The sequence below is a fragment of the Carica papaya genome, chromosome 1 (genome assembly GCF_054855325.1).
Source record: "Carica papaya isolate Zhongbai chromosome 1, ASM5485532v1, whole genome shotgun sequence".
Classification (NCBI taxonomy): domain Eukaryota; kingdom Viridiplantae; phylum Streptophyta; class Magnoliopsida; order Brassicales; family Caricaceae; genus Carica; species Carica papaya.
Window position 1 is genome coordinate 8,387,622 of NC_142309.1, and position 19,413 is coordinate 8,407,034.

At 32.3% G+C, this 19,413-nt stretch overlaps 1 protein-coding gene across 1 annotated transcript; it reads right to left on the reverse strand.

Moving 5' to 3' along the window:
- Positions 1 to 12,964: 12,964 nt before the first annotated feature.
- LOC110820254 (uncharacterized) lies at positions 12,965 to 14,914 on the reverse strand. The gene is made up of 2 exons (XM_022049682.2): positions 14,362 to 14,914; positions 12,965 to 13,763 (listed from the first exon to the last, which is right to left on the reverse strand). Exon 1 carries the CDS (start codon positions 14,808 to 14,810, stop codon positions 14,379 to 14,381), a length of 432 nt encoding a protein of 143 aa, XP_021905374.1. The 5' UTR covers positions 14,811 to 14,914; the 3' UTR covers positions 12,965 to 13,763; positions 14,362 to 14,378.
- Positions 14,915 to 19,413: the final 4,499 nt, after the last annotated feature.

Below are 19,413 nucleotides of genomic sequence, written 5' to 3' on the forward strand. Positions count from 1 at the left end.
TTTTTTTTTTATTTCTTATTGTCTGTACTAACAGTTGAGTGAAACATTATTTAATTTTATTTAATTTGATTAATTTTTTATTCGAACTATTTTAGTTCAGTATGATCATATTTTTTAATTTAAACTATAAAAAAAAAAAATTATATCTTATTAGTTTTTATTTTTTAATACGTTGTTTTGTGGCTTATACTTCTTTTAAAACATTTGAAATTCTTATAAACTCATGTTTAAGATTTTTAACTTTGGAATTAGATTTATAGGTATATGATCTTTGTTAAATTTCTTTAAAATTCATTAAGATTTTTTAAATCTTTCAAATTGATGTCATCAATTTTTAAATATTTCTTAATTTATTTTACTGAAATGTAAATTTATTTAAATTACAAATATTATATATTTCTACAATTAATAATTAAATTGCGATTAGATCCGAAATTATAGAAATTTTTATAAGTTGTCGAGATAAAAATTAAGAAAACTCGATCGAATAATATTTAGAAAATAAAAGTAAAAACAAAAATGTGATTTTGTAAAGTATTCTTAGTTTTGCAGTATTCATGTGACAATAATTTTGGTTAAACATTTGTTTTTACTGTCAAAGTACAGAAATCTAAGTCAAATGTTTTAAATATAAATATTTTTAAGTAAAATTATATAAAAGTAAAAGTTATAAATAAATATATTTTTTTATAAAAGTTAATAAAAAAAATTGTGTAGTAGAAAGTTAATAATATTTTTTACGAATATGTTTATTAATTTACGTTCACTAACCTCTTGATTCATATCCTAACACACACATATACATATATATATATATATATATGCATGCATCAACACATAATATGTACATACATACACTGACAAAATAATTACAGAGAGATCTTTCCTTAAAAAAATAAATATAAATATAAACAGAGAGGGACCCAATTCAATTACAAAAGTGTTTGTGGGGTTTTGGCAATTTACCGTTAACATTCTCAAAAAAATTCTCAAAATTCACGACTCTGTCTTCCCTTTCTATTACCAGCTTCTTTTCAAACCAAATTTATTTATATACAACAAATTTATTCTATTTATAATATTATATATAACGGCCCCGGAAATATTAAAGTGAAATGGGTATTTAAATATATCAAATGCGGAAGCGAGATCAAAATTTCAGTTAACATCCCTTACACGAAAAACCAAAAACGTACTTAAAATATAAAAGATTAAACTAACTAAGAGAGAAACTCGAAAATAAAACTATGAGTATCACTACAGAGTCTCTAGGTATCCCCTTCGTCGTCCTCCTGCGGAACGGGCTCGGGAACCATGTCTTCCTGATCTGAAATGGTTAAATAAGGAGTGAGCTACACTAGCCTAGTAAGAACATCACGATATCTCACCGTCACGGAGGTAAAGGTGGGTGGAAAAACACAAAAAGACCAATGGAGCATAATTTACAACAAACTCGTTTATTAACATGAAAACCTTTACCATCCACTTACCTCGGTGGAATTTATGAAAACAATATAAGAAAAATAATAACATTATCATAATTATTGAATAATATAAGCTGTAAAACATAACACTTATCACGCCTCTTGTAATTCAATCATTGTACAACATATTCTTTTCTCATTTACCAGCCTACTAGTATCCGTGGGGGTCCATAGGGGTTCCGCTACCCGTTAACCTTTAACATTCATAATCAGTTTCCAGGGCCGTCCCCATACCCCGTCCGGTATGAGCGCCAAAACCATGAACCTCAATACCCCGTCCGGTATGAGGGTGAAACGGGCCGTCCCCATACCCCGTCCGGTATGGGCGCCAAAACCATAAGATCTCCATACCCCGTCCGGCATGTGAGACCACAATCCCGGTAGGGTTCCCTACGGACCCGGTCCGTCCACCATCTCTAGTCAGGCTGACCCCCATAATACAATTATCAGTCTACACAATCTTTCATTTTCCTTTTCCTCAGTCAGCATCATCAATTCACATACAAACAAGCAAAACAGTAATTCATGCCAAACAGACAACATACAGTATCAATTTTTCAGTCATTCAACCCATGATTAATAAAAACGTAGTATATGCACACAAATCTGTAAAATGAACACATCAAACCTCATTTTGCATTTAAAGCTGTAAACAGGCCAAATAACAGTAAATCACCAATCACACTAGACTCGGGCTCCATTAGCCACCTTAAGCAATTTCACACATTCGTTAATTCAAGAAATACCGTTTTATCATTTTGAACTTTAATACCGTGATAGGAAATAGGGTGAGGGGTCCTTACTCGTTTCGGGGTCTGAACACGGCTTCACAGTGCGCTTGCAGGCTGTCCCTAATTTTCCCTGAATTTTCCTCGGAGAACTGAAACGCACTACTGGTACCTGCACGTGTTCCAAAAAAAAATCCCAAATTAGGCCCAGGGCTCCTTTTTGACCAATATCGCAATTCCGGCACGGCGGCTCCCCCGTGCTCCGGTGGCGGCGATTCGCCTCGGGTTGGCCGTTTTCGGCCGAATTCGGCCACACTTGCATCGGTTCCTGCGATAAGACAACCCTAGGGCCCTCGAGGAGCCAAAAAAAATTACGGAAAACCGAAGCTTACCGGCGGCGGTGCTCTCGAGTGCGACGGCTCTCCGGTGAGGTTCGTGCTTTGGTGATTTGGCTCCGGTCAACCTGTAGAGAAAAGAATGGTGATCACGGTGATATAAAAATTGCATCGAACGGAGGCCGGGAAGGGCCTCGTCGGAGGCAAAAACCGAGAGGGGGCGCGGCGGCGCCGCTGGGCTTCGGCCACGTATTCCGGCCGTTTGGCCAGGATTTCGGCCTCGATTTGGCCATAGGAGGAATCAGCGTGGAAAAACGAGTCAGGGGTACGAAATTTACCTCGATCGGCGGTCGGAAGTTCCTCCGGTACGGCGGCGGGTGGCGGCGGTCGGCCTCTGGTTCGTCTTCTCCGGCGAGCGGCGGGCGGCTAGGGTTTGTGGTCTGGTGTGACCACAAACAATTTGATTATTACTTTTTAATTCTTAAAATATGAATTACTATAAATAAATCTTAAGTTATTTTATAATAATTTATAAAAGCCACATCTTTTTTATAAATAAATCAATTCTCTTTTAATATTATTTGTTTAGTAATGCTTTAAAAAAATCTAAGAATTTATCTGTAAAGTTCATATTTAATCAACTAAAGGGCACATAAGTTTTGTTAAGATGACAAATAAAATGATATCGTATAAAATTAAATATGAAATTGGAATTAGATATTACAAATTCTATTAAATTTAATTAAAATTCTAATTCTATATAAACTCAAATATTATCATTTTATACAAAATTTTATTATTTTTAATTTAGAATGTTATCGGACCTGTATAAAAATAGGCTGACCCGGCCCACACCAAAACGTACCATTTCACTAAAGAGCGATTCAATGCGTTCGAGTTCAATTAAGCTTGGAGACATAACGAGTATTTAAATTTGTCTTCTTCCCCAAGCAACCCTACCTGCTATCCTCTTTGCTAATAAATCAACTACTTTCCAAGTCTTGTTTTCTTCAAGAGTTTGGAGTTTGTTTTCCATGGCATTTCTCTAATTTGGGGTCCTGGCTGGCCTCCTCATATGAATTTAGTTCATTATGAGATGGTACAACAAGTATGTACTTCTTGTGTCCCCCCATAAGTCTAATGTATGCAACTGTGTTTTGATAGGGAAACAACACCACCATTGCAAACTTGGGGATCAGACAGCTCTATGCAATTATTGTCCCCTTAAATCTGATCACATATATAGTCCTTTAAGTACCCTAGTGGCATCTTTGTCCTTTGTTGATTTTTTCCTTGAAATTTCATCATCATTTATATGGTCTTCTCTTATTTCTCCTTCCCTATCAATCATTTCTTGATTGTTGGATACTTCTTCTGTCTGTGTGAGGTTCTTAACCTCCATATCTGGATTATCTTGACCCATCACTTGGTCCCTGGTGTTTTCTTATACAAAGGTATTTGATTCTACTTCGTCTATCAATATATTTATAGATTCATGTATAGTTTGCATATCCGTTATATACTTCTTTTCCTTGTGAGAAAATACTTTTTCATGAAATATTACATTTATAGAAATAATAACCTCATTCATCTCTTCATTTAGCAATTTGTATCCCTTTGTACCAAAAGGATACCCTATGAACACACATCTTCTTGCTCTTATATTGAATTTTTGTCTCCCATTCAATAAAGTAGATGCGAAGGCTAAGCACCCAAATACTTTCAGGTGACTATAATTTGGTTTCTTTCCATATAGAACCTCAAAAGGTCTTGTCCCACTTAACACATATAAGAGTGTTCTGTTAATCAAATATGCAGTAGTAAGAATAAAATCACTCCAATACTTGGTGTCCATTCCATTTTGAAATTTTAACACCCTTACAATATTGAGTATTTGTTGATGCTTTCTCTCCTTCTGTTGTGGAGTTTCCACATAACTCTTTTGATGCATGATCTCCTTCTCATCATAGAATCTCTTCATTTCAAATTCTCTTCCGTTATTAGTTCTAATCACTTTTACTTTTCTGTCAAATTGAGTCTCAATAAAAGTACAAAAATATTGTAAATGTAAACCTGTTTCAGCCTTACTTTGCATCATATATACCCAAGTACATCTAGTAAAATCATTAACAATCGTTAAAAAATATATAAACCCATCATAAGAAATTTCATTACAAGGTCCCCAAATATCACAATGTATTAAATCAAAAAATTATTATGCTTTATTATTGCTATTAAAAAATGAAAGTTTATGTATTTTTGCCAATGGGCATATATAACATAATTTAGAGTCTTTGTTTGCTAATATATCAAAATCAAAATGAGAGTTAAATGAAGGGTGTCCAAGTCTATAGTGCCACATATTAAAGTCTCTCTCCTCTTTACTAGAGCTTTATAGTGTCATTCCTGCAAAAATTTGTTGACTTATGTTTTCTAAATTATTAGGTTGTTTAAGTTGGTATAGTCCAACCTTAATCTCACTCATCCCAAGTGTCTTCTAGGTCAAAAAGTCCTGGATGACACAATGCTATTGTAAAAAAATTAAACAACATCTAGTATTTTCTGTTAACCTTCTTACAGATATTAAATTAAATCTAAATGAAAGCACACATAATACATTATTTAATTCAAGCTTATCATTTAATTTTACTACCCCTATATGAGATACATACACTTTCTCCATTCGGTAATACAACTTTAGATCTAACATTTGATGTTATCTCAATATATAATTATGGTGAGTGTACTATGTGATCTGAGGCCCCAGTATCAATTATCCAAGTTGTGCGTGTGTTAATATTTTTATCAATTGTGCATACATTAAAGTAAGAAAATATACTACAGAATGTAGTGAGTTTCTGATCCTGAGTTTGCTTTGAAGTTGCTTGTATCATATTGACAATAGTTTGACTTTGTTGAATGAAGGTCATAAGTTGGTGGAGTTGATCATTTGTTAATAAAGTGTGCTCTTATCCCTTGAGTTTAGATTGTACATCAATAAAGGATACTTGATTGATGGTGGGTTGCATGATCTTGTTTTCGGTCCTTTGTCCATTTATTTGGTTCTTCTCTTTATAACATAACTCAATCGTATGTCCTAACAGATTGCAATTGGTGCATACAGGTCTATTTGGATTACCCTTAAAGCATATTTCCAAAGAATATCCAGTCTTATTGCAATAGGTACAATAATACTTCTCCTTGTTCGAGCTAGCAATTCTCTATGCTTTGATGGCCTCTTTTATACTGAAAGTCACGGCACGATTTGGTGACAGATTTTAAAGAAATTTCTCTCATTTTTTCTCTTGTTGAATGATAAAGAATGCATCGTTCAAACTAGGAAAAGGCTTCATTGCCAAGATTTGAGACGTCAAATTGTTATATGACTCATTAAGTCCTATTAAAAACCTCATTGTGTGATCCCTCTCCTGATACCCAATAATCAATTTAAGTCTCCCACATGTGCAGATGGCAATGAGTTCATAATTTACGAGTTCATCGATTAAAAATTTGAGCTTTGAAAAGTAAGCTCGTACTAGCTCTTGGTTTTGCATGAAAATAGTTATCGACTGCTTAATTTAATACACCCTAGTTAAATTTTGTTCAGTATGTCTTTGTTCTAGTTTATGTCATAGTTGATGTGTTGTTTGAGCATAAAATGTGTTGATCTTAATATCAGGTAAAAGTGCATTCTGTATCCAAATAATCACTATATCAATGCACTGTTTCCAGTATATTCTCAATGGATCCGCTGGATCCATAGATTGTGTTAGAGTTCCATCTATCAATCCTATTTTGTTTTGTATACTCAATACACATTCCAAGAAAATTACTCATGTGTAATAATTGTTGTCATTAAGCAGTTCCAGGATAAGAACCGTCGTATAATTTAGTGACTTATCAAGGTAATACGGCCGCTTGACATTTGAGGGGTTCAGGTTTGTTATGGCTAAATCCCTAAAGTTTGGGTTCGAATTTGTAGTGGTTTAGTACGAATTTTAACTTTTTATTCATAATATGCTCTGATACCATAAAAGAAAATAAAGTTCACCGACTAAGCTATCCAAAACTAATATTTTTGTATAAAAAATGATATATAAAAGTGAAAGAAAATATTGGATTTGCGCAGGTGGTGTTTGTTGACGGCGGAAGGCATAGAAGCAGGTGAACAGAGAGAGAAACTCTTCGCGGGAGTGGTTGAATAACGAGTATACGTATTTACCTGTAAAACAACAAAAAAGCGTGCACAAAATTAAAGAAAAATAGAAGTTTTTGGTATGCATTGACAACAACAGAGAGGAGAACAAGTAGGGTTGCTCGGGGAAGAAGACGAGTTTAAAACTAAATGCTTATACCCACAGTGACTAGGAGGGATGTCCATACACAATAAAGTCTATTACAGAATATTGTATTTTTCTAGACAGTTCATTAATATCTTATAAATCTAAGAAACAACAAACAATTTCTAGATCTTCAACAAATGCGAAATATAGAATCATGACTAGTGTTTGTTGTGAGCTAACTTAGATAAGGTACTTACTTGATAACCTTAAAGTGTGTAATTTAGAAGCAACATACCTATATTGTGATAACAAGGCTGCCATACATATAGCTGTTAATCCTGTATTTCATAAAAGAACCAAACACATTGAGATAAATTGTCATTTAGTTAGAGACAAAGTACAGGAAGGAAGCATAGTCACGAGGCATGTGAGTAGCAAGCAACAACTAGCAAATATTTTCACTAAAGCTCTATCTAGTTGGCTTTTAAATGAGCATATGATCAAGATGGGAGTAAAAAAAATCTACTCTCCATCTTGAGCGGGGATGTTATCGGGCTTGTATAAAAACAAGCTGACCCGGCCTACACCAAAATGCACTGTTTCACTAAAGAGTAATTTGGTGCGTTTGAGCTCAACTGAGCCCAGGGATATAATGGGTATTTAAATATGTCTTCTTCCCTAATCAACCCTACCTGTTCTCCTCTCTACTGCAGCCAATGCACACCAAAATCTTCTATTTTTCTCTGTTTTCTTGCACTATTTTCTTGTTGTTTTGCAAGTAAATACGTATACTCGTAATTTAGCCACTCTTGCGAAGAGCTTTTTTCTCCGTTCACCCATTTCCGTGTCTTCTGCTGTCACAGAACACTGTCTGCACAAATCCAGTATTTTTCTTCACTTTTATCTATTATTTTTTTTTACAAAAATGTTGGTTTTGGATAGCTTAGTAGATGAACTTCATTTTCTTTCATAGAAAGTATAAATTTATAAAGAAATTTTACACAAAATTTAAATTTATTTAAAATATATAATACACATTTTTATATCAGATTAAGGGGAAGAAAAAATCTACGAGTGCAAAGCTATAGACAAGAACTTCAAAAATTTTACCTCGTTCTAATGTACATATCTTCTTTCATTGCTTGTTATTTCATTAAGGTGTATACTTTTGACCAATTCAGTTAAAAAAATTAAAATAAAAAAAATCATATAAATCTTGATAACTAATTGAACTAAAAACAGAATTCAATGTTTGGAATTCATTTGTGCATGACTTTTTCAACTTATATGTGCTATAAGCAACTTTCCTTTTTCTTCTTAATGTTACCACATATATTCATATTGTTCTACTCCTTAATCTTGATTAAAATCTTGTGTAGATTCACTATAAATTATTATTTTTGGATGTAGTATTTATTTTAAGAAAAATCTTGAAAATAATCATGTTCCATCTAATTGACTATAGCACAAATGGTCTATCAATAATATTAATATTTTTACGGAGTAAAGTGTAACATGATTGTGATCTAATTAAGTTTTCAGGGGGGCTTAAAACCATGGAATTAGAGATAAGGATAGTCAATCAAGGGAGTCAGAGTTTTATTAAGTTTCTCAAAGGTGACGACTTCACAATTTTACTTATTGTTTCAAGTAAATTTAGCACCCACTATAGGTATCTCAAGATGTTTCACTTTATAAATATCCTGGTGAACTATGTTACATCTAGTTTATGAAAAGTGTCATCGACTGCATCTTTTTGATACGTCCATTTAATCATTAAGAATATCAGCAAAAGTCTATGCAATTATAATTATTTAAAAGTAAATATTTCTTGATTTTATTTTAACCAGTTATGAATTTTCAAATTATATTATCATTATTTATGATCTCATGATGAATGTACTGACTTACGCGAAAGTAAAATAAAATAATTATAATTAGTCTTATTTTGCATGATTCAAATTCTACCTACACGACCACATAAAAGAATACGGGCACCGTGGTCGAAGCTCCATTTTTGTAGTATATTATTAAGATTGAGATTAAGAGAATTGAGTTTCAAATAAGCAAAGAATTTCCAAAGTTAATAAGATTTTTAGAGTTTCATGAGTACTTCTTTGGAGTGCGGGCATTACCAAATTAACATTTATAAATTATTGATTTATGGTAGGAGAAGAAGAACAGTGATAGATTACTGAATTTCAATAACAATTTAGCAAATTTTTATTATCATGAAAAGTGTAGAGTTTTAAGGGAATAAGTGGAGTGTATGTAGAATGTTGAGTTATCAATTAATTCCAATATTAGGTGATGGAAATAAAAATTTGAAATATATATATATAACAAGCAAATGTCTACTCTTTCTATTAAGAATTTGAGGTAAAAAAAAAAAAAAAAATTAAAAAAATTAAAAACATTTGGGCTTTAACTTGTATAAAAAAAAATTCAGAATAAATCAAATTATAACCTATACTTTTTAAGAATCAAAATAATAAAACTGTTTTAGATAATATAATAAGGTTAAGAAAAGTCCATGATTGATGAAAAAGAAAAAAAGAGAATTCCATGATAATAACAATTTATGTATGGTGGAAATTGAATGACTATAATTCTTAGTGTTTTAATTTTTATAATGATAATAATAGGAAAATGTTAAATAGGGTTAGGACAAAAAAAAAAGCATGATAAAGAAAGAAACAGTTGAAAATGTTTGATTAGAAGCAAAATTGCATGGAAATGACGTCATGTTGGTTAAGGTTTTGACAAAAAACAAGTAGAAGAGAATGGGAAACTTGCCATGTTCCTAGTTGGTGAGGAGCCCTAATCACAATTCTCTTGCTACTCTTTGTGTGTATGTTCATATATATCTACATATTCCTCACTGTCACACCCACAATTCCAAATTCCAAATTCCAAATTCCAAATTCCAAATTCCAATCAATCACAGCTACCAATCTCGTTTGTAATGTATTTTTTTTTTTATTTTTTTTTTCAAATAGCAAATACATTAACATATAGTAAGTACCATACAACTTCTTTTTTATTATTATTTTTTTATAATAATAAAAAAAAAAAAAAAAAAGAAAGAAAGCCTATGTTGATTATTTTTTGGGCCATAGCCTTTATTTTAGAAAGTTTGGATCAATTGATGGAATGTGATCCTCCACCCATATGAAATTATTTGTTGTTTTTTTATTATAGAAATTTATATATTTTATTAATTACACAATACAAATACGATTAATTATAATATAATATTTTAATAAAATAAAGAGGATAAATATTTCAATTCAAATTTACAACTTGACATGGAAAGAAAAAAATTTATGAGGGTATAATGGAATTCACACATTTCCCCATCCCTACAACTTATTACTATCACTACTTAATTGATTTTGATTAATTAATTAATTAATTTATTCCATGTTCATTGTGTATAATTATTATAAAAGGGAGAATTGGGTTTGGTCTGCCTCTACCAAAGGCCATTTTATTAATGAAGATTGTTTGGTAAGTGCTGCAAGACAGATGCTGTGTTGACTACTGGTCTTGGGGAAGTAGAAGTTGCCACTGTGCGAGTTAGTGTTGTTTATTTTGGCTTCATAAATAATCTAACATTTGAATTGATTGTAGGGTTTGGTCCAATCTCATTAAAATCTGCTTCTGACTTTTTTCTCTTTAAAATCATCTAAAGCAATATTTTAAGTGGGTGAGTAAAATACTTTTTATTTATTTATTTTTTTTAAATTTAAGAAACGTTTATATCTTCTTTATTTATAGAAGAAATAAGTAAGAGTTACATATCTATTATTTTATAGTAAAAACATAAGTAAAATAAATTTTAAGGGTATACGTTACGTGTTCATATAGAGAGAGATATGTGGTGAAAATGGTAGGCTAATCTTTTTACATCAAAGTTTTGGCTGTCTAATAACTAAAAAGTTAGTTTTAGAAAGATTTATAAAGGAGAAGGGAGTGGGTTTTGTAGGATCTTTTGGGAACAGTAGCCATGTGATGTGCTTCTAGATAATTGTGGTTAATTTAGCTTATACAACTATTAATTAATTAATTAATAAAAAGTTTAATGTTGAATTTGATTTAAACACATTGTTTTTATTATTAATTCTTAAAATTTAATTATTTGATGTATAAAGTTTAATCATTATTTAAATATTTGATAAATAATTTAATAAGTTTTGTTCATATTTTTTTGAATTTATAAGTAATAAATTTTGCAATTCATACTCTTTAAGAGAGAAACATGAAGGAAAGGCTAAAAGGTGTGGAAGGGGAAAGTAAAGGGACCACAAATGTAGAGGGTGTTCTTTAGGTTGGTAGTACATAAAAATAAAAATACACCTGTAAGTTGATTTTTTGCCTAATCCACGCTCACCACTTAATAATAAGGTGCCTTATATGTATATGTGTGTATATATTTATATATATACTGATAACCCAATATTTTATATGATTCTGAAAAAGAAACGCACAAATATTTTATGTATAAAAGGGGCATAGAAGCCAAGTGAGTCAAAAACTTAATAATTGGAAGCAAGAGTGTTTTGATATATATATATCTTTAACAATAATGACACCCAAAGCCATAAAACCTGTATGGCTTTTTACACCCAACATTGCAACTTTTCTAATTATTTTTGACACCCACACAAATACAAATTTATTTGTTAAATTTAAATCCAGTTATTTATTTTTTTTTTTTTTAAAAAGTAGTAAAATTAATTACAAAACGGAAATATGAAAATTATTTTATTTATTAGATAAATATAAAAAAATTTATACATATTTTTATAAATAAAAACACACAAACATAACATATAAATTAATGACACCAACAACTAACAATGTCTATTACATTTAGAATAATATATGGGCCCACTGATGGATGGTCCCAAAAGTAATAATCAATAATTATGGCACCCTGTCCTTTTACTATTGTTAAATTAAGACTCCAGCTTATACGTTAAATGAACCTCTTAATACTATTTTTTTGTTTTCAACTTTCGGCCAAATCTAACACTTTTAGAGGCCCCATATGTATGTATGTGTATGTATATATATATATATATATATATATATATTCAGACACAGTTCACTAATTAATTATTAACTCATCATGTTTCCCTTTTTACACTTAAGTTCCAACATTGAATATCAGCAATCTCGCCACAAACTCAGCCCAGACCAGCCCAGCCCTATCCCCCAGTCTGCTCAACCCAGCCCGAGCATATCCCCCATTCTTCTCAGCTCAGCCCAGCCCTATCCCCCAGTCCAGCTCAGCCTAGGCCAGTCAATCCCTCTCCCCCAGTTGAGCTTAGGACCATGTCAATGCATATAGTCTAACCCAAACCCAGTCCTGATGTTGCTGCTCTCAGTTCAAATTTCAAACTTGACTGCGCTTTAAATCTATTAAAATAGGAATCCACACCTTAGGTCTAGGATGAATTCACCAAATTAATTTTATTTTCGGCTCAACTAAAATTTTAATGCAATTCAAGGCCACCCAATCTAAATTTATATATATATATATATATATATATATTTAAAATTATTGCCACCGTTAAAAGTTCATATATTTAATTAAATTTAAAAGTAAAATATAAATTTCTTTATTAATTTCTTAAATAATATTTATTATTTTAAAACATTTTTTGAATACAACATAATACATAATTATCTTGTGCTAAGCAAAAGTTGAAATTGAAACTTCTAACATGAATAAAAATAGAGATAACTGCTGAGTTAAAGTCCCCTGACTAAAATAATTACACTAGAAAAAATAATACTTCATTACAATTTTAGAAACAAAAGTAATAACTTACACAAAAAAAAAAAAAAAAACAATTTTAGCTTATATAATAAAAGAATTAAAATGTAATTTATACTACTCATTTAGTAATATTTTCATATAAATCATTTAATTTAGAATAAATATGTATAATAATTACGAAAAAAAAAATATAGCAGATCATGGTGCAGCTACCATATGCAGCCACCATTCTTTAATGCACCATATCGTTAAAGCATGAATTAACATTTTGTCATGCCTCTCCATGGAGTATCAGCAGTAACAAATCTTTAACGTGAATAAAAACTCAAACGATGGCTGAGCCAAAATTCAGTAGTTAAAAGAGAAGGAAAAAAAACCAAGTCTAAGATTTGCTCATCTTCATTCCTAATTTTGTGAGTTGAGACTCATCAGCAAAACTTGTAATTGGTTCAGCCTACGATTCTATAGTCCAAGTAGCCAGCTCTAATTGTGGTTCGGTGAGGTGCACCAACCGACCAGCTTTTACATGAACATATTAATTTGATGAAAACACCAACTCATTACCAAATTAATTATTTTCCAAATAGAAAAAAGATACCTCACCACTAAAGGCAACTTCAAATTAGCTCAGATTCTTAAACTAGAGACCAAAAATACAAGTTAAAAATTCTTATAACTTCATTGAATGTATGTTTTTATAATGTTTAATTCATTAGGTAAAATACCTCAAGTTTATTACGTTTTTTAAGTAATTGGAATAATTACAATAGCTTTTTCAATTAAAAGAAATCTAAACCTAGAGACGCCAATAATGATTTGAACGAATTTCTAAATTTGAAGTTTCCCAGTTGGATTTTGATATACATATTTTGTTTTTTCATTTGAGAGCTGCTTGTTATTCTGCGGTGTGTATGCGTGTTTGTGTGTGTGTATATATATATATAGGTTTTCACGTAAAGAGATAGACTTCACATCAGCTTCTTCAAGTATAGTAGTAATCCCTGACTATATGTACATTCATCAGGATTTGAAAGTAGAATACTCATCTATTCTACTTAGTTCTACAAAGAAGCTAATCGAAGCCTACAAAAAAAAAAAAAAAGAAAAAAGACCAAATATCCAGCTTTGTCCAACTACAATGTCTCCTGTCAAAACAAACCATTCGCATATCAGTCGCTATACATTAATACTCTTTACCAAATCTTATAAGTCGGTGCTTTTCTATGGTTAAAAGCTTACAAAAAGAAACTTGTCATGGTAATTCTTTGGGTGGGTAAAATGATCATGGTTTTTAATCTGGTGGAGTACTATTCACGCATCGTAAAATATTTTAGTGGGAACACGAAAAGATGATGGAGGGAAAACGTGTGAAAATAGAAAATTCTTTGACCCTATCAAGTTGAATCAAGAAGGAAAGGGAAGATATGGAAAATAGATCCCAATCTTTTGCTTATTTCTCACGAATAATATCAAAGGCTGATAATAATTTTTATGAAAACATTCGAATCTTCTTTATGTTACGAATAACGAAACTTCGAAAGAATAAGATCGCGTCAACTCTCTGAGCATCGAAACATATGATAATCTCTCTTCCCAAAACCAAAGGAAACAATAAATTGATAAAATAAGAACAGATAGCAAGTCTTAGAAAATATTCACAATCATCGCTGGATTGATCAGCGATCTTTAACGCAAAAAAAAAAAAAAAAAAACTGAGAAAATTGACAAAAGAAGGAAGCTAACCCTGATTGATTTAAGTTTCACTGCAATGCCTTGACGGTAGTGCTGTCGGTCTTGCCGCTGAGAGGCGAGCAAGGCAACATAGGCCTAGCTAAGAGCACCAAATCTACACGATGATACCTCTGATGGTAACAATGCTTATCATGATGATTGCAATAAACAGCGACTCCACAATTGGCAACCTTATCTTCACCAAGATGCGAGTCTTCCTCTATGATCCTCAAAACCTGGCTGTGTACGCATTCCTTCCTCCATTTCCCCACCGATTTTGGAGACTCCTCATCTGACGATCTTCCGCTTTCCGTTTCCATTTCTTCCGAAACCTTCCCGACGATCTTCTCGGTAAATTCACCGGCTGTGTGCTCCGGCGGTGTTAATAACTCAGTGGCCTTCTGTTCAAGATCGGGGTGAGAGACGCGATCTTGAGTTTGTTTGGTTGTGTTCACTGTCATTCTGATAAGTTGAATCCAGGGAAGAAGACGATAAAGAGAGGGAGAGGAACAATCCAAATCCAAATCCAAATCCAAATCCAAACCCAAATCGAATCGTGTTATGGCTTGGTACTTATAAATGGTGAAAGGAATAAAACGGTACGTTTCAGAATATTGAGGCGGTCGTTTTGATGCTCTCCTAAAAAAGTGACACGTGTATAGTCATTTGAAAACATGTGGTAGGGAGAGTGAGGTGGGGTTTTGAAGAGACCAAAACTTTGTTTCGTTGTAGTTGAAACGGCAAGGTTTTTGGGAAATGGATCTACATTTGGGTGCCACGTAGCAATATGGGTCCCGCATAAGTAGCATGCCAAGTCACTTGTGACCGGATATGGGCAGATTTTTTGGTCAATAATTGTTTGTTTGAAGTGATAATTCATATGATGGAAATAATAAATTATTCAAAAAAATAAAGAAAGGCCGATATTGCATTTCGAAGTGGAGAAACATGATTGGTCCACGTCAACGGTTAATATACATGATTGTATAAATAATTTTGAATTTAAATAAACTAATAGTTTGATTAGGCAAAATGAGGTCCACGTGGCAGATGACTTTTCTTAGGAGAGCGATTGGTGGGTACACGAACACGGGATTTGGGAAACAAATGGCGTTCTGGAGCGCAGAGTGTTATTTGATGATGTTGATAGATTAGTGAATATTAAAAATCATTTTTATATTTGTATTAAAATTTATTAATATTTTTCTATATTATAATTGTGTTAAATTATTTTATAACATGGTATTGGAGATTTCTTGAAATAAATATATTTCAAGTTGTTTGATATAAGATTTTTAAATATATATATGGTTTTAAAGATGTTATTGATATAAGATTTTTAAATATATATTTGTTATAAGTACTTTATTATTTACATTATTTTATTTAAATATATATTATTAATTTTAAAAAGATACTTAAAGATTATCAAGTAATAGTTAATTTATTAAAAAAAAAACAAAAATTCAAAATTTATGAATATGATACTTGTTTTCTACCATCTTAAAACCACATTTAAATAAATACTCAATTTTTTATACCTTATACATTACTATTTGAATACCATGCTTAAACTTTGTAACAGCCCAACATTTAATTGAATAATAATATTGAATTAATAAAGTATTAGCAGAAACAATTAAGAATTTAATGTTTACATTCCTTACATAGTTTAAAAAGAATGTCTAATAGAGTTATGAAAATGTCACTTGAAGAAAATTAAAATAATAAAAAGAAAAATGCAACTAAAAACTTATAGGGTTGACTTCCGCAGCACAATTGGTGAAAAACGGAAGGCAACCTTAAACCGGTAACTTTTTTACTGTTCAGAATCTAAATCTTGATCGTCCTGATCTTAAATGGTTAAATAAGTGGAATGAACTATATTAAACTAGTAAGAATATCAACACTTTACAACTGATATGTATAATCAAATGTTGGTAAAAATTGCAAAACTAATGGAGCTAATTCATTTTTAGATAGATTCATTTAATTTAATTTTTTTAAAAAAAACATCAGTTTCATACTCACCTTTCAGGTTCCCAGATACAATAGCAATCCGTTAGACATATTAAGAAATCAATAATAATCAAACTTTATATTTTTACTTACTTACCGGTATCTCTAAGGGTCTATAGGAGTTTCCACTACTTGTAGACCCAATATCTAATCTATTAATTAACCGGTCGTCCTCATACCTTATCCGGTAATGGGTGTCAAACGTACCACCGCCGTAATATCTCATCCGGCATGAGGGTGAACAAATACTTCTCAACCCTTTCCGGTATGAAACTTCTCAGTCTCGTATGATTGAGGTAACGTGTAAAGACCCAAAACTTTAAAGAAAAGAATATATATTGAAATATACATAAATAAATAATAATTTAAGGTTTATATTTCTTACACAGTAAATTAGGATGCCTAATAGGGTTACGAAATTGTCCCTTTTAAAAAAACTAAAGCAATATAAACAGAAATGAAACTAAAATCCTATGGGGTTAAAGCCCACTGGCAACTTTGATGGGGTCTGGGAGGTAATCTTTACTCGCAACCCTCATTCTGTTCAGGATCTAGATCTTGGTTTTCTTGATATGAAATGGTTAAATAAGGGGATGGGTTACATTACCCCAGTAAGAATATCACACTAATAACAAATACGAAAAACTGAAGGTTGATAAAAATTATAAAACAACTAATAGAGTCATTAGTTTATGTAAATTCATTTAACATAAAACCTTCCATTCCATACTTGCCATTATAAGTTTCCAAAATCGACCTATGAAGACAATAACTCAAATAATATTGTGATTTCATATCTAGGGAGCAAGAATAACAACTTACCTTTTTACCTGTTCACCGGTACCTCTGGGGTTCCATAAGAATGTCTCCCTACGCATGAACCCAATAACTAAATTTATCTATTAACCAACCGTCCTCATACCCTGTCCAGTAATGGACGTCAAACATACTATCGCCTTGATATCTCGTCCGGTATGAGAGTAAATTATATCTCCCAAACCTTTCTGGTATGAGACTTATTAGCCATGTCCGACTGAGGTAATGTACACGGTAGGATTTTTTTCTATATACCAGGTCCGTCCACCCTTTTTTAGGGTACCTAGTAAGCCTCTCATACATAGATTCACACCATTAATCAATCACCCATTAAATATCAACATTCCATATTGATAAATCAGCAATAAGTCATACAAAGAGATGGTACATAAATCAAGAAAACATAATTAGAACATTTATTACCAAAACAAACTAACAAATGAGGGCTATGCAGTTAAGTAAACTAAATAACTGAGAAAACAATTAAAATTAGCAATTTAACGCACACAATATAATGGTAAGTATTTTAGGCAGTATAGGAGAAAATAAGCAATAAACTAGAGTAAATATACACTGATCGGTTCTAGCTCCACTAGTGACCTGTAATTAATTTAACATTAATTTTTACAAACACAGCATTATTGATTATTGAAATTTAATTTACCATAACAGAAAAAAAGGTGAGGGATTCTTATTCGGATCGGTGTTTGAAGTACTATATTTTTTACTGTGCCTTCTAGTGATCCCCGGATTTTCAAAATTTTTTATGCAAAAATTCAAACACTTGTCACATATCCAAAAATACCTCAAAAGACCAAAATAGGCATTTTAAAACATTTATGGCCAATTTTAGGATTCTGACACGGTGGCATCGCCGTGTTACGGCATCGGCTCTACTGTCCATGGTGGCAGTTCGTCTCGGTCTGGTCAATTTAAGTCGATTTTGTACGTAAACCTGCCAAAACCAAGTTAGGAGGCCTCAATTGGTCCAACAATATAAAAAATCGAAATCCTACCGGTGCAAGGTCTCCGGGTGCGGCAGCTTCGCTAGTCCTCCTTCACGGCCAAAGTTCCATTTTGGCTAACCTACACCAAAAAAAGACGAAGAACACAATGATAAAAAAATCACATGAAAAGGAAAACATGGAGGAGTTCATTGGAGAGGGTTTTGGGTTTTTGGCTGCGGCAGCTCGGTTGGGCTTTGCCCATAGTTTCCAACTCTTCCGTTGGCCCTTTGGGTCTGATATGGCCATAAGGAGACTCGAGATTGAATTTCGAGCGAAAAAAAAAATTACCTCTCTTAACGGGCGGTGGTGGCTCGGATACTGCAGTGATGACATCCCTACAACAGCTGGCCTTCCCTTCGACCGCCCTCCTTCTTCTTCTTCTCTAATTGGGTGTCGGCTGGGGTTTCAGGGCCGACTGAAAAGAGGTTTAAATACCTCTATTTTCTCTAATCCTGGTCGTTTATCCGTGTCGATATGGAGCGTAGAGAGTCGTCTGATCGTTGCTTGTTTAGCTCGATTGCATAAGCAAATATGAATTGTCCATTACGATCAATCTCATCCATCTTATCATGTCTGAAGAGGGAATGTATCTGGGCCCTTCGTGCATGCGAGATACGATCTGGGCCATCAAATTGCCTAGGCAAGCGGATTGCCTACGTGGCCTCCTGCGTGAAGACGATGTCAGCGTGTACGCCATGCAGCACGTTTCGACTCGTCGTGGCTGCTGACCGAACTGTCCCACATGGCAAAACTTTTCCATTTTGTAAGTTTACCCCTTGTTTTAAAATTTTCTTTCAAAAACACCACTTGTTCACAATTTCATTATTTTTTTCCAGAATTGTTTTCAATTTCATCATTAATTCATTTTTCTCAAAAGTTTAAGAAAAATTAAATTAAATTAAAGATTTAACTATTTATATATATATTTTTATAAATTAAAAAATTATCCCGGGCCAAATTTTCAGGCATGAGTGTTACATAACGTACATGTAAGGTTGTCCTATGCACCGGGTCCATACACCCTTTTCCATGACACCAGGTAAGCCTTTTACATACATATCCTCATCATCAACCAGCCATCCATTATGTACAACAATCTTATTTCATAATTTTAGAACAATAGAACAACAATTAAGCAGACAATACAATTTAATACTTTAATAACTAAGAGAGGCATAGTCAGGATATTTATTTTCAACCAGTTAACAGATAGGGGTAAAGT

Bases quoted from the DNA above. Each gene is read 5' to 3' on its own strand.
- LOC110820254 (XM_022049682.2), bottom strand. From the start codon at position 14,810: ATGACAGTGAACACAACCAAACAAACTCAAGATCGCGTCTCTCACCCC.